This window comes from Mercenaria mercenaria, chromosome 2 (genome assembly GCF_021730395.1).
Source record: "Mercenaria mercenaria strain notata chromosome 2, MADL_Memer_1, whole genome shotgun sequence".
Classification (NCBI taxonomy): Eukaryota; Metazoa; Mollusca; class Bivalvia; order Venerida; family Veneridae; genus Mercenaria; species Mercenaria mercenaria.
The window spans coordinates 10,414,706-10,431,802 of record NC_069362.1 but is presented as its reverse complement, the minus strand read 5'-3'; the positions used below and the strand labels follow the sequence as shown (position 1 = coordinate 10,431,802).

Below are 17,097 nucleotides of genomic sequence, written 5' to 3'. Positions count from 1 at the left end.
AAGATGATAAGCCTGAACGCACTGAAAGCCAACGCAAACATATAAAACTTCTGTTGCTTTACAATAAAAGATGGTAATATACTGGATTAAAACTATCAACCAAATACAAAGGTCCAAAAGGATCAATCACATTCAGAACGTTACTCCATAGACAGGTAAACCTACACAAGTAACTGTTTGTGTACAGAGGTGTACGTGATGAAAATGTACACATACATAAGTAAAAGGTAGACAAAGGAAGACAAAACAAGCACATATTGGAATAACTAAGATGGGCAATACACTGGAACTTTTAGCTAGTTAATTGCGAGCAAATCTATACTCGTAATCCTGGCAGTGTTTCAAAGTAAGAGGACAACTTTAACTATGTGGTATCCCACAAGATCCATATACACACGTAATAGTAACAAAAACGATTACACAGCAGACAAAAATATAACGGCACTGCACTCGTATTCTTATGAAAATGTCAGAGCTATTCTTAAAGATTAAGATATTATTTTAAATGTTTATTGCATTTCTATAAAGTCTGCAACTCTCACATAACCGGTTAAATAATGTGAATAAGATACAAAAATAAAGTATATAAAATATGTGTTTTCTTCAGCTTTAAAATCAGACATTCAACTTTACTCTACGACTGGTGTAGAATGTATTGAATAGATTGAATAAATAGATTTTCTGACGGGAATAATTTTAATATCTCCATAGTACTTTCGTTATTTATTGCATTTATTTCAAGTATTCAGCTGACTGCTTTATCTGTCAATAAGGACATCATATTCTAAAAAAAGAGCAAACGCAAGCAGTATTTCAGTACTATTTAAACCGATAGCCGAGAATTTCCTGTAGAAAATCACTGAAACATTTCTTAGACAATCGGAAAATTGAATGTTTCGGCATAATATACGCCAGACAACTTATCAGGCACTGAAAAGTGTCACATGTACACATTAATTCTTACAGTGGTAGAGCCCTACCTGAAAACTTACATCTGAAAATTGTCTTATTAACCTCAAAATAAATTTGCAGATGACGTGTATTGGTCCGAGAGCTCACGGACTTTTATTGCAACAATTGAGGCCAAAAGAAGTTTATACATTTTTGGAAACAATATTTCATATCCTCCATGAAAACCCATTTCTTAAGTGTCAAAGCCGTGCCTATCTATATTTTGTTCACTTATGTTTGTGATATGGGAGGTTAAACTCACTTGTAAAAATTTAGGGGGTAGGGTAAAGTTTACGTCTACTAGTTTTTTCACTGTTTAATTACAGTAGCTATTTGATTGTCAGTAAATGTATATATGTCAACCAATGTCAGCAAAAAGAAATTCATCAAAAAGGAATGAAGGGCAAACTATATATTTAAGGTCAAAGGTCAAATTTATGTACAAATCACAAAAACTGGCATATTTACGAAAGACCCGTGGTGACATTTCAACTTCATTATTTCACGATTTCTGCTTCCTGATTTCACGATTTCCACTTCATGAATTCACGATTTCACGATTTCCACTTCATGAATTCACGATTTCACGAATTCACGATTTCACGAAAAAACTTCACGATTTCTTGATTTCACGATTTCATGATTTCACGATTTCTTGATTTTACGATTTCCACTTCAAAACGTCAAGGTCAACCCTGATAATTGAAGGTCAAAGTTCATTTTCATGCAAAAATATGAAAAATGTTTTATTTACTTTTTCTAACATTTTTGATATGTTTTCACATTGTTAGTCACTGAAGTTAATTTGTTTTAATGTCTGTATGTCAGGCAAAGTCAACAGTGCAAAGGTAACCACAAAACTGCCAAGGGTAAAGCTTATATCAAAGGTCAAAGGTCAATTTTTTGTGAAAAATTGCATGAATAGCTTTCTGTTTGAAATATAAATGCTATTTCCCATCATTATTTGTAATTGCACGTAATTTATTTTAATGTAAATATGTCCCACAATGTCAGTAATAACGATATCGTCTAAAATAAGACAAGTTCAAATATGATATTAAAGGTTAAAGGTCACTTTCAAGTAAAAGAATGAACAAATAGCTCTTTAACTTTTCTTCTTCTTAATGGTATTTTGTCGATATTAATCAACAATATCAGTTCATTTAAATGTATAAAAAGTAGGTGATGTCTGGTATGCACATATAATTCCAAAACATTCAAAGTCAACCATAATTTCAAAGGTCAAAGGTCAAAAAAAGTGAATTAAATGTTGCAATAAGATCACCTGTTTGTAATATTTTTTATTGTTTAAAAATATTTGTTTTGTCATTTTAGTAACTGATCGTTTTTCATTTTACAGTATATACGTCAGACGATGTCATGGAAGAGAAAATAAGTCAAGGTCGACGAACCTGGTATAAAAGGTCAGGGGTCATTTTTATGTAAAAGATCAATTTGTAGCATATTTACTCATTACTTTGTTAAAAAATAATAGCTCTTGTTAGAATTTTCTGTTGGCAATCTATTTTAATGTATACATGTCAAGCAAGGTCAGGAATGTAGGTCTTATCCAAATTAGGCAAAGCAAAACCTATTATCAAAGGTCAAAGGTCAAATTTGCGTGAAAATTAGCCAAAAAACCCAGTATTTTTGGCAACAATTTTTCATTATTTTTTTAGGGTATTTAAAAGCTATTAACTAATTATTATTCATTTTAATGTATTTATAAGAGATGATATCATTCTTGAAATAATAATGAAAAATTAGTCAAGGTCAAATCTGACATTAAAGGTCAAAGAAGAGGGCCTTCAAAAAAACTCGCCACTATGAAAAAAACTGGCTGGAACAAGTTGGGGAGTAAATGTAAAGATCCTCTGCAAGTCTACACAGGCAACGTACGGTACATAGCAGAGTACGCACCAACCTCATTGGTACTTGCTTCCAAAACCAATAAAGATAAACTGGACAAGGTTAAATTTCAGGTCTGAGGATAATCCCGGGGCAATGAAAACAACTCAAATAAAATGAATCGAAAAGACAGCCAACCCTGAACAATTAGAGACAAGACGACAGTACAAAGCTTTTGTCCATGCAGAGAAGGCAAAGAGACTACCATCCCATCCACTCCTCTCAAAATTCGAGAGCAGAACCAAGAACAAACTGAAAAGACAGAGTCTAATCCACATCGTCAAAAAACTGCAAAAATAGAAAGCAGCAGCACTGGACACAGAGGCAGAGCCGCTCGATCCCAATGAATGGTTTCCCAGACAATGTGCTCCCAAGATCAGATTTGAGGTGCCAGGAGTAGAAGAAAAGGGAAAGCAACATCAGGCTTACCAACAATCTCTTACGCTAGAAATGATTAATAACCGCTATCCAGCACACTCTTGCATTCAAGAATATACCAATGGATCAGTGGAAAAGGCAGTTCAGAAAGCTTGGGGTGGTGCCTACATCAAATTTTCAGACAGCTCCTCCTTCATACTCTCTCATACAGTCGGCAAGAGATGCTCCAACTACAGATCCAGATGCAAGCCCTCACCTCGGCGACACTCGAACAGTATGAGCGAGGAGAAAAGGGACAATATATTCCTAACAGACCCCAAGTCAGCTCTTCAGGCTCTCTCAGCAGGTCCATCAGACAACTTAATCAGACAGCTGTTGAAAAACATCAATCTCCTGCCTGAGAACAACAATGTAGCATTTCGATATATTGCTGCACATGTGGGTATAGCTGGAAATGAAGCTGAGCACAAACTTGCAAAGACAGCAACTAGACAAATACAGCCCAAACTTCAACTTCATACAAAGAAGCTTAGACTCTGTGGAAGAAAAGCTTTGTGTCAGACTGGAAGAACATAAATGGAGGTTACCGGCCAAATCAGGACTGTCTACACAAGCTAACCAGCCAATTAACTGTCTTCCGTCTGCGCACTGAAGACTGTGGCCTGAGAAAACATATGAAGAAGCTAGGAGTTGCAGAGAAAGCTAAATGTCAGTGCGGATCAGAGGAACAAACACCGTTTCACATTCTACAGAGCTGCTCCTATCTGGAAGAAGCACGCCAGAAAGTTTGGTCAACAGACATCCCGTTTGAGACCAAGCCGTGGAGAGATATCAGCGACCTGCAGAATACGGTGCAGTTTATTCCCGCATCTAATCATAAAATATAAAACGGCCATAAGAAGATGGAAGGCAGACAGGAAGTAAGGAAGTAAAGGCTAACTTTAAAATGAATTAACATCAAGCTATAACAAGATATGTTTGAACAAGGAAATAAAATAACAGTGCTATCTTTTGTATTCATTACCCGAAAATGAATTTTAAACTTTATCATCAGGGCTGATCTAGACTCATGTTTTATGATATCTCCATTGTAGACATTGACCCATATATAGATATATACATGTATGAGACTTCAAGGAATAACCCTAAGATATTAATAATGACAAAATACTTTTAAACAATGAGAAGTATTGCAAAAATGCTACTTTTTGCGATCTTTCACGCAAATTTCACCTTTTACCTTTGATATAAGCTTTAACTATCACTGTTTTTGAAATTAGATCTGCATTGCTGACATTGATTTACAAATAAACATAAGACAAAATTGCTTTCAATGAACAAAATGACAATATAATTTGTAACGAAGAAGAAATTAAAAATGCTGTATTTTGAATGTTTACATGAAAATGACCTTTGACCTTTAATGTCAGGTTTGACCTTGACTTACTTTTCATTATCGTTTCAACAGTGATATTGTCAGTTGTATATATTTAAAATTAATACTGACCAGTTTTACTAGTAGTGACAGAAATAACCTACACAATATAGAATCAAAGTCTTGAAATGTCTGATGGTTGAGGGATTTTGGTAGATTTATTTTCTGTTTGAAATGCCAGTCTATGAATATACATGAATGAGAAACAAATACAAATTTAATGTGCCTCATATCTAAGATGAACTCTGCCTGACCCAGCTTGTGATGTAACCATGGGCTGGAATACCTTATCATTGATAGATCTTATATAATCTAAATGGTTAATGTGAGTGGATACAGGTTGAATAAGAATTGCTTGTCATTGATAATTCATCCGCACTGTGCATTAATGGGACTATTTTGTGTAGCACATGAACATCATTTGGATGTGATTCGGAATAAAATAAAGATGCTATGATAGTCAGAAATACACCTTAACTTTGGTAACGGGTTAAACCCGCAACCAATAATCATTGCAAAATTCTTGTTATTTTGCGAATTCTTACACAAATTTGACCTTTGACCTTTGATAATAGGTTTGCCTTAGACTTATAAGGATACGACCTACATTGCTAACCTTGCTTGACATGTATACATTAAAGTAAATTGCTAACAGTGAATTATAACAACAAGCTATTTTTGATCAAAGTAATGAGTAAGTATGGTAAAGGTTGTGATTTTTTATACAAAAGTGACCCCTGGCCTCCAATGCCAGGTTTGACCTTGACTTATTTTCTCTTCTGTGACATCGTCTGACAGATATACAGTAAAATGAACAACGATCAGTTACTAAAATGACAAAACAAATACTTTTAAACAATAAAAATTATTACAAATAGGTGATATTTTTGCAACATTTTACTCACTTCTTTGACCTTTGACCTTTGATATTATGGTTGACCTTGAATGTTTTGACATTGTATGTGCATACTAGACATCGCCTAACATTTATACATTAAATGAACTGATATCGTTGACTAATATCGACAAAATATTATCAACAAGAAGAAAAGTTAAAGAGCCATTTTTTTCTTCCTTTTACATGAAAATGACCTTTGATCCTTAATATCACATTTGAACTTTTCTGATTTCAGACGATATCTTTATTACTGACATTGTGGGAAATATATACATTAAAATAAATCACGAGCAATTACTAATAATGGTTAGGAATAGCATTTATATTTCAAAAAGGAAGCTATTCATGCAATTTTTCACTCAAATTTGACCTTTGACCTTTGATATAAGCTTTACCCTTGGCAGTTTTTGGGTTACATCTGCACTGCTGACTTTGCCTGACATACAGACATTAAAACAAATTAACTTCGGTGACTAATAATGTGAATACATATAAAAAAGATAAAAAAAGTAAATTTAACATTTTTCACATTTTTTGCATGAAAATGAACTTTGACCTTCAGTTATCAGGGTTGACTTTGACGTTTTGCAACAAGATTTGCATTTCTGACTTTAGCTGATATAAACACATTACATAAGTAAAACTGAGTGACTTATGATAACAAACTTATTTTTAAGAATAAAAATAAATTTGAAATATGCCAGTTTTTGTGATTTGTACATAAATTTGACCTTTGACCTTAAATATCAAGTTTACCCTTCATTCCTTTTTGATGTATTTCTTTTTGCTGACATTGGTTGACATATATACATTTACTAACAATCAAATAGCTACTGTAATTAAACAGTGAAAAAACTGGTAGACGTAAACTTTACCCTACCCCCTAAATTTTTACAAGTGAGTTTAACCTCCCATATCACAAACATAAGTGAACAAAATATAGATAGGCACGGCTTTGACACTTAAGAAATGGGTTTTCATGGAGGATATGAAATATTGTTTCCAAAAATGTATAAACTTCTTTTGGCCTCAATTGTTGCAATAAAAGTCCGTGAGCTCTCGGACCATATCAATCAGTGCTCTTTCTGTATTCATGCAATGTACGACCTAATTAAGCAATTTATTTTCTTTTCAGTTTTATTCATTGAACAATTTGCGCAAAAACAAAACAGTGTTTCATTACAATCTTATCTTGTCTCAGTGGCGAGTTTAGTGTTTATAAGTCGCTTCAATACAAATCTCTGTATATGACTCTCTTTTGTGAGGAAACAGTTGCAATCGAGAATTTGATTGCGTTTAAACATCCTGTCACTGCTAAATGAAATTGAACGAACTTCTGTGGGATTTTAATCCAATTATTTGCTTAAAGGCATTTTTAATTATTCGTCTCTTTCGTCTTATGTCGTAAACCAGTAACCTTTGTTTAAAACAAGCACCTGCGTTCTAATTTCAATGAATTAGTGGTATATGTTCAAAAAGGTATTAACAAAAATGATTTATTGATAGTGGCTTCTTCGCCTTTTAAGAAGTTTATATATAGTTTTCAGGCTTTCCTCTGATTATATATTGTCTGTTAAATTAACTACCAAAAATTCGACAAAGTCGTAAAAAATAATAACATTTTAAGTAGGCAAGAAATAAGTTTTGAAGAACATACGTGTTATGGTAACGCAGATGGTAAAACATCGAAAGCATGCTACCAACTTGATATCATACAGCGTATCTAAGAGAAAAATATTTCATTTCATTAATAAATTTTTCGCGCCAGAAGTAAGTTCTGAAGAACCTGCATGAAGTTAAGGCATGATTACGTAAATGATTAACTAATGAAGCATACCATGTAACCAAATACTGTATGGCTTACTTATATTTCCATAAACCTTTCACAATGTCCCTACATGTACATACTTGAAACATCACCAAAAGATATTCTGCTTGATCATTGAAGCGTTTGCTCCAACTTAACCAAACTTCAGCAAAAAGAACAAATTTTGTCTAACATTGCTTCGGACTTCTTTTTCTAACTAAAAAGCAGATGGCAACTGATGGAAAACATAATTTGCAAGATGACTTTTCGGGGACCCGGAGTGCGATGAAATATTTGCTCTCTGTTTCTCTTTCTGTGTTATCTGCATCTATAATTCATACAGGGTTCTAAAAAGGTGTCACAAAACCAGCATTTGTTATTTAAACCCAGACAATTTAGCGATTTAGGGAGAATATTGACACAGGGTACAGAGGTTATCTCTTTTATCTTTACTATTAAATCAATGACTCTAACGATTTTAGAATCATTCTAGTAACCTGAACATGAAACGTGCTAAAATTACAATTATAAAATATGTCAAACTGCAATTATACTTTGAGACTATAAAATAATTTAATGCGCGGAATTGTGCGGCAGTTAAATATCCCTGTTAACAATTAAGAATTCAATTATGTATGATTGGATAAATAGGTACAATCTGTGTCTAGTGGCTTGAAGAATACTATAATTAAATTGTTATTAAATTTTACCAGGAAGGTATAACATGTTTAAATTATGATGATCATTTGATTTGATTTGTCTACTTTTGCAAATAAACAATGTTTGATAAACTTTGCTTTGTTCATTACGCCCGTATTACGGTAGATCCACAAATTAGCAAGTTCTATATTATATAACAGTGCTATTAATATATATATATATAATATATCAAATATTGATACCTGGTAAGGTCATATAATTTTGGTATCATTTGAAAGTGTATTGTCTACTGAAAAAGAAAATATGATACAAAATATCTGTTATAGAATTATAAATTTTTACCATATTGTTTTCAATGGTTTTTCAACAGATATCCAATTAATACGGTGTTAAACTAGGAATTCTTGCGTATTATTTATTTATTTACTAATTCTTGTTCCGCAGATACAACTCTTTCAAATGATACCGAAAAAATAAATTATATTAAGAATTACAGTATATTCCAACACGACCGCCACTTTATCTGTATATACAAAGAGGGCAAAACTGTATTTTAACATAAAACTGCTTTTATTGTCACTTTTTGGGGGTGTTTTAAGAGGAGAGAAAACGTGTGTTAACAGAGAGATTCCCGCGCTCACGTGCTTTTATAACATCTTTTTATATATGCGCGTTCCGTGGCAAAGCGTAAACGTATTACAGCCCCAAAACGGATAATTCAAGCGGAAATGACGTCAACGTGAATAAACAACGTAGACTTTACCGCGCATTTCATGGAAATTTAACGACGTTGAGGGACAATATGTTAATTTACTTGGTTTTTACGCGTTTTATGCTAGAATAGCGTTAGTGCATGTTCTTTTCGTGTTATAACATCTTGAGAATCCCTCGGGAATCGTTGGTACACTCGCCCTACCGGGCTCGGGTACCAACAAATCCCTCGGGATTCTCCTGATGTTATAACAAGTAAAAACATGCGTTATCCCTATGATTGAATATTCGATAAAATAATTAACATGTGTTGTGATGGCATTCATTTGTAGTGCTTTGACGTTCAATCATTACACTGACTCATACAGTATTCGGTCGTAACATATGCCTGAAGAATCGAAATGATAAATACGTCCCTGGGTTTTATTAGATATTGAAACAGAAGCAGTCATTTGGAAGCGAATAATTAAATCACTAGAGCTACGCACTTGTAATTTAATTACCTCATTCCGAACTCCTGTCTGTCTTTAATAACTGATAAAACACAGGCACTCATTTATTATTTCGAAAATAATACAAATTTATGCAACTTGCTGTAAGTTTGTCCATGGGTGCGTAGTACAATGTCGCAATGTTTTTAATAGTTAAACGTATTTTACAGATAAACACAAGTTTAAATAGAAATGATTAGGCTACATATGTCTCAATGTGAATTAACACTGTTATTTATATCTGCAAAGTCAATACGGATCAGAATAGTACAGATCAGTCCTTATACGAGGTCAATTCCCATTCGAACTGTAGGTAACAATTTACTTTCGTTTCGTCTAGCTCCTTCCCACCGAACGCCGAGTGACCCACGTTTAACAGCGTTTCTGCCTGTACTCAGGGTTGCATATTTCTTTTTTCCTTGGATACTTATGCGCTCCGGTCTGTCAAACTGATGGTCACTGGAAAACAAATCAAGGAAACATTTGAGAGTAAGTAGTGCAGTGATTAATCAGTTAAAAATCTATTTTGGAAGACATTACATCAAAGTTAAAGCATATCATTTGGGAGATATGTTTGCAACATCGCATAATCTATAACTATTTATGGCGAACTTGAGAACCAAGCTTGATGGTAATGCTAATATATTTTTACACTTGGTGGTGGATTAAAAAATTCTCACCGGAAGCTATTAAGGTGCCATTAACGGACATAATGTAGCTCTCTTTGTAGTGAATACTGAACATAGAAAATTGAGCCGAGTCATGAGAAAACCAACATAGTGGGTCTGCGACCAGCATGGATCCAGAATAGCATGCGCATCCGCTCTGTCTGGTTAGGATCCATGCTGTTAGCTTTAGCGTATTGGAATTGGAGAAACTGTTAGTGAACAGCATGGATCCTGACCAGACTGCGCGGAAGCGCAGGCTGGTCTGGATCCATGCTGGTCGCAAACCCACTATGTTGCTTTGCTCATTGCATGGCTTAATTGTTTATCACTCAAAAAACATGCAAGAAAGCTTTCCACTAGCTAAGAAAGATATTAATTATATTAAATCTTTTTAAGGTTATAAAACATTTGGTTTCAAGTTTTATTGATATAACCTAAAGGAAAAATGATGTGACTCTGGCTTCCAGGAAAAATTTCATAGTAATTTTATGATATTCGCTGTGTTAGGTATTATGACACTAATAATATAAAGTGAATAAGTTATCGCGAATTTTCAGTGAATTGTTTCTTTGTTATAATTCTTAAGTTAAACCTGATTTCTTGGGGTTCGATTTGAGGCTTTGTCCTATTGAATATTACAGTATTGCTTACCTTACAAGTAAATCACTATTACAGTCTTCTGGTTCTGATTCCAGTCTGTCGTTCGGTTCTTCCATCTCTGCTTTGTCGACCAGTGTATATACCGGTTTACGAGTTGTGCGGTAGTAGAACGACCTGTTAAGAAGATAAAAAATATAGACATTTTTATTACTGATAAAGGTTAATATTAAAGGTTTGTCGGTAAAACTTCCATTAGATATAAGTCACAGAAAAGATATTTTCTAACTTTTGCGATAAACTTCCAAGCGATTTAAGAAATAATATATCTCATTGAGCCTTGATTTCTAGACCAACGTATTTACCAAAGGTAATTGTAGCACAAACCTTGATGGGTCAAGTCGCATGTTTATTTTTTCTATGGTTGAGTCAATGAACTGTCCAAATTCACTGGGTGTCACCGTTCCTCTTCCCTTCCTATCATACAGCGTAAGCTCGGAGAAAAAAGTTTCCCCCATCATGCTAGAAAAAGCTCTGACGTTGTACGAATGCCCTTGACACAACTTATACAGATGGATCTTAGCGTCTATGCTAGCTATCAACGCCTCCCACAATTGAGATGGCCAGCCCTTCACATACATGCCAGGTGGTGGAAAGTGGGAAAATCAATATGGCTCAATAATCTGTAATAAAAAATAACATAAAACTTGTGTTTTATGTATTATGCATAATGCTCATAAAATAAAAATAATAATTGATTGACGCGTCTCAAGATTTTAAAGTAATGCATAAGCGCCCTAAGGTGTACAGCATCCTCCGTCAAAATGCTGTTAATGTTAGTACAGGGTAAAGATGTTTCATACAGGTAAATGCATTTTAATTTCATACAAATAAATGTATTTTAATGTATTTCTGTAGATGTTCGTCCGCCCAATTAAAATGAAGATCATAATCTCCTTATAATGCCAAATTTCACAAACCTAGCTCTGATATTTTAGTTATAGCAGAAACCAAGTTTTGCCGGATAGATGGACATTATGAACAAAGGTGTGTACGTGCGTGCCTATCCGCGCGCGCTCGTGTGTGTATATGCAATTACTTGTAATAAGACAAGACTCTAGATACATCTCAAATGTACATAGCAAAACAATCAAGGGTGTTCTACAGCAGACTTTCTGGTTTCAATATACAGTCTGTTAAATAAAGACACTTGTTGACAAACGGTTTGCGTATTTTACTGCATATTCCATCATTAATCATGTTTGCTATTGAGTTTAATGAAGACTTTAATCGTACAAAAAGTATTATCTAATACAAACCTGTTACGCAATCCAATACGCATATGGATTCTTTTCTTTGCGGGAATCCCTGGATTGTCCTCAGCCTGCCACCACTGTCTTATATCTTTACATAGGTCGGCTGCATACAAATCTTCATTTTTACGCATCTCCTCTTCCACAGATTCAGTTTTTTGTTTGTTTGTTTTGGGTTTAACGCCGTTTTTCAACAGTATTTCAGTCATGTAACGGCGGGCAGTTAACCTAACCAGTGTTCCTGGATTCTGTACCAGTACAAACCTGTTCTCCGCAAGTAACTGCCAACTTCCCCACATGAATCAGAGGTGGAGGACTAATGATTTCAGACACAATGTCAAATAGTCGCGGAGAACATACGCCCCGCACGGGGATCGAACTCACGACCCTGCGATCCGTAGACCAACGCTCTACCTACTGAGCTAAGCGGGCGGGCTCTCCACAGATTCAGTAAAATGTGTCACCGCAACAGATACGGTCATAGGATCAACTACCGAATCAACCATCGCAGGGGATAAATGTGTCATGCCACTTTTAGCAACTTTTAGCCATGGTTTATTTGACAAACCCTCAAGGCCACCACGACAACATTTGCGCCTTGTTCTAGTTTATAAATGTGTGGAGTCAATACAGTGTACTTCATTCTGTGCTCTTTTTTAACTTCTGGCTGGTACATAAAACCATTTTAAAGGTTTAATACTATTTTCATCGATCAATGAGTCCGTTGTATATATAACGTCTGTGTTTACATCCTGGTTTAAATCAGTAGATAATAGTCATTATCTGCGTTTATGATTCCTGTAACCAGGTGCGCCTGCTCCCAAGATTGAAGTTCCTCCGGCCATAGGTATTCAGCATAAATGATATTCAACTCGGACTTCTTATAATTCTTGGATATTGTTTGAAATGCCAAATCCGCTAAAGATTTTACTTTGTATATTCTTGTAGTTTTCCTCTGTTGAGTTGAAGTTGCTGTCTCCTGCAGACCGAACACCTTATAAAGCTGCAATAGCTTCGCTTGTTTTGTTAATGATTCTTTAATCTTTACACTTACGTTCGTGCTGTTCAGATATCTCACAATAATCCTTAATTCAATGTCTCTCATCTTCTTCAGTTTTTCTTCTGATCGGAAACAGTCAAGCAAATCTGTTGGACACTTACTGTCCCATTGTTTTCTGTTATTACACTTTTTATCTGTTCTTAGCATTGTGAGTATTGAAGCACAGTCTTCTTCGCTGACCGATTTTCTTAAAAGTTCATTTTGACTTAAACCTTGTTCTTCTTCAACATGAATATCCTCGTTTCCATCTGTACTATTTGTTACAATTTCATTGTCAACGTTTTCTTCAGCATCAAGATTACTGGTATGACAGATCATTTCTTCAATGTTGAATCGACGTCAACAACATTTCCTTTATTTAACTCTAATGGATCACTTTCAAGATACTGACTACCATCTATCTTCACATTTTCATTAATTGGTCGTCTCTTCTTCTGTTCAAGAAGACGTTGCTCAAATATTCTAGGTGAATAGGTCGGTACAGTCTTCCTTGTAAGAGGTGTTGCAATCACCTTTCTCTCTTGGTTTTGGGTATCTCTATGACAATCAGCCATTTGTGTAGTCAGGAACTGCCACTTTGGGTTTTTATTTTTAGATCGTATCTCTTTCAGAATCGTTAGTTTTGGCATACGCTCAACTCTTCTCCAAACATCTTTTTGTAGTTGATAAACAGTTAGCGGCTCTCCTGACCCATCTCTTACACATATATTATGCCACTGTCCGTCGTAGCAAATAGCTGGTACATATAACCCCTGCGACTTACAAACATAGAGAACAGCTTCGAGGATTTTAAGCATGGTTTCTGTATCCAGGCTATAGCCTTTGAGGAACCAACAGACTGGTGCACTGCGAATGACATTATCTTTCAACTCGCGATTCAGGTCGCAGCAAAGAAATGCTACTGCTTCAGACGCAGGTTGTCGGTTTTATTTAAAGTGCTTTCCATATAATTCAATAATACCATCTAACATAAGACTTATACGGGTCAGGCGAAACAAATTCGTCAGGTACATGGTAGCTCCATTTGTTGTACTTTGCAATGATGGTACTATGAATTTGAATTCAACATTGTGACATTCCTTAGATATTTCTTGCTGGAGCAATTTTGTTTCTTCGCATAATTTGGTACATCGCCTAGGGTTTTCAGTGCCATAGAGGCGCTCTGCTAAATCAAATGCACGTTTGAATAGCGTTTTATTTCTATTAACTCGAAACACTGTACTAATGCTGGGCGTCCAAGAGAGGTATATAAGTTGGTCTACGTCAAGGGCTTCCATCTCCAACAAACATTGAAGAAGATACCGAGCCGGAAACGATTTACGAACGTCTTGTAATGGACACTTTAATTCAATAGCCGCTAGTGTTGCATTTCCCTCACTTGTGTCTCTAACACTCCCATCAGGAGAGATAATCATAAATGGTTTCTCGTTGTACAAGCCGTATTCAATGTAACCTTCTTCATGTACAATTTTGTTTGGAAATAGTAGGGGAATTTCTCTTCCAACAAGAGTTGCAGTAGCATTTGCCTCATTGTCGGTTCCATGTTGTAATGCATGTTTGATTTTGTCTGGTTTTTCTTTTCGGGAACACCACATACTACATTATCAAAATATTCCTTCTGCTTTTTTAATCCATCTAACCCTATCGCTTTATATATAGTACTTCCTGTCACTCTTGCTTTCTTTCTAGCTTCAAACCAGGTGTCTGTCTGCTGCTTAACCATTCTTGTGTTTGTTGTGGAACTTTCGCTGTTCGTTATTTGCATATACTGATCACAATCTTCTAGATTGATTTCTTTACTGATTATGTATTTTGCCTGATTTAAGAACAAAATACATTGTGTCAATTCTACAATTATGTTATGTGCCTCTTCTAGGTATGTGTCAATGTCGTGGATTATCGATATCATAGCACTTATTGCGTACACATATTTTCCATTTTTCCAGTTTGATTCGCCACTCTTTTCTATCAATTTCTCTTTTGCATAAATTTTCCTTTGTCTTTTCTCTTGAATTTCCAGTACATGCTTTGAGATTTTTGTCAATGTAGCATGAAACAAGGTCGTAATTTCCTCCCTCTGACAATCTGGCAAACTATTTATATCACTACTTTCCTCGTGCTCTTTCAAACTGCAAAGTATGTCAGTGGCCTTATAAGTGCTTCATTGGCTTCCCTCTTCTGCATTAAAGTAGAATCTTTTTTAAATCCTAAGAGATCAATGTCGCCGTCAGTTTTCGTCAGTCCTTGTTTTAACTTTTTTCCGTCAAAAGTTAAACAACATGACTTCCCAGTCATTGCTTTTGACATTGACTGAATAATGTCTATAAATATTTCAGGTTTTCTGGAGTTTGTTTCATGTGACATTGCACCGTACGGTAAATAGTTCCTAATTATATCTGTATCTAGTACGGCAAAATTTATGTTAGACAATCCTGTTGGAAATATTCCAGATTCAACTTCACCCGTGACAATCTGACCTGTATTCTTGTATCCGGACATGAAGTTTATAAAGCGCCCTCCAAACATTCTATATCCAAGTTTCCAGAATTCTTTGTGTCTTCTGAATATCTCATAGAGCAACTGTTTTCACAACTGTACCACTTCACTACCTCAGTCCACAACAGGAAAGCTATGTTCGTCAGCGGAAACATTTTTTAACTGACTTGGCGGAAGAAATTCAACAGCGTTTCATCAAACCCTGATTCAGATAAAGTCGAAATAACTGACGGCAAAAGATCGAAAATTTCTTTTTCAGTGCACGGCTTTTCAAATTCCGAAGTGTTTTTACTTGAAAGTTCAACAAAGTTTTCATCAATATCATATGGTAAAAGATCATTATTATGTACATCATCAGTTTGTTCCTTTTCTTCTTCGGAAGGAAGTTTTTAAGACATTTTCTAGCTCTTTTTTCATAAGGCGATTTGGATGGAGTAGATGCAACTTGGGCAGTTGTGATTTTCGAGAATGGAGAGCGTTGTGCGCTTCTTTTTAATCCACGGTTGGGCGACTTCAGATACCGCTTACAATATTTAATCGGAGAAAATGATTTCACTTGTGGCACTCTTATTGAAAAATTAGCACGCTTATTTTTGATTGGGATCTTGGAAGAGGTTATCCCACTGAAGATATCCAACCATGGGTAGGTAGCTCCACTTTTCCTTCTTTTAGATTTTGGTTTGTGCAAAGTAAGGTTTGTTTTCTTCTTCATACTGAAACAAAGAAAACACGTGTAACTTTAGCATGCAATGTTTTGATTTGTATTAAAAGAAATTATGCGTGTTAGACACTCAATTAATACCAGATGACAAGAACGTCATAATAACATTTGTCCAAATATTATTATCCAATATGAAACATGGGAGGTAAGCGTTGCAAGCAATACACTAGTCCCTAGTTATACACTGCATGAAACAAGGCAAACATTTTCCAAGCCTGTGAGATTGAAGATAATAAAAATATAATGTCAAAAAGCAATTTCACACGTATTTCTAAACAGACATTTAAAATACTGAAACAGTGGGTATTGTTCCGCTGTAGTCTCAAACATTTTACGCGTAATGTCTCCTGCCATCTGAACTACGTTCCAAATTTCACATATCTAGGTTGGATACTTTCTGAGTTATCGCAAGACCCGGATTTTCCGGAAGTACAGACGTTCTATCTGGCAAACGGACAGACGAAATGTAGCAGACATACAAAGTCATTAATAATATTACAATTACCATTTATGTTGTTCGTGGTGGGGAAAGGACTGGTGGGGCGGGTTGAAAATCATATCAAAGACATCTATATGATTCGGTATCAAGTATGAAAAAAGAAGTTATATCAAAAATTGTCAAAATACATTAAAATATTGATAAGAGTTTCTTCGGAAAAGAAGCATGTGTTCCGTATCTTTCATAAAACTCGCGTGTTCCGTACCATTTTCGTATAAATTTCAAAAACGCGTCAAATCGGCAAAATACCAGCTTATCGCTTATGCTGCAGTAACAAGATGAAAAGCTATTACTATGCCGGGTACTTTGCACTTTATCTCATTAAAATCGGCTACGTATAAGCTGAGAAATCAAGAAAAAACATACCTGAATCGAGGCCAATTTTGGCGTGTTCCGTGCCCATTTGATCACGTGGTATGGCCACACTGAGTGGTAAACGCTGGAACTTTTTAACCGGTTAATTGTGAGCAAACCTATACTCGGAATCCTGACCGTGGACAACGT

General features: G+C 35.2%; 1 protein-coding gene across 1 annotated transcript; it reads right to left on the bottom strand.

The window, feature by feature from the left end:
* Positions 1 to 9,283: 9,283 nt before the first annotated feature.
* Positions 9,284 to 10,975, bottom strand: LOC123561958 (uncharacterized). The gene is made up of 3 exons (XM_045354619.2): positions 10,892 to 10,975; positions 10,559 to 10,681; positions 9,284 to 9,698 (listed from the first exon to the last, which is right to left on the bottom strand). The coding sequence occupies exons 1-3, from the start codon at positions 10,909 to 10,911 to the stop codon at positions 9,521 to 9,523; spliced, it is 321 nt and encodes a 106-aa protein (XP_045210554.2). The 5' UTR covers positions 10,912 to 10,975; the 3' UTR covers positions 9,284 to 9,520.
* Between the last annotated feature and the right edge of the window lie 6,122 nt (positions 10,976 to 17,097).

Excerpts from the sequence above, each read along its gene's own strand:
- LOC123561958 (XM_045354619.2), bottom strand. The coding sequence starts at position 10,911 with ATGCGACTTGACCCATCAAG. Across the intron at positions 10,682-10,891 it reads ATGCGACTTGACCCATCAAG|GTCGTTCTACTACCGCACAA; the intron begins GTTTGTGCTACA and ends TCTTCTTAACAG. Across the intron at positions 9,699-10,558 it reads AATAGTGATTTACTTGTAAG|TGACCATCAGTTTGACAGAC; the intron begins GTAAGCAATACT and ends TTTGTTTTCCAG.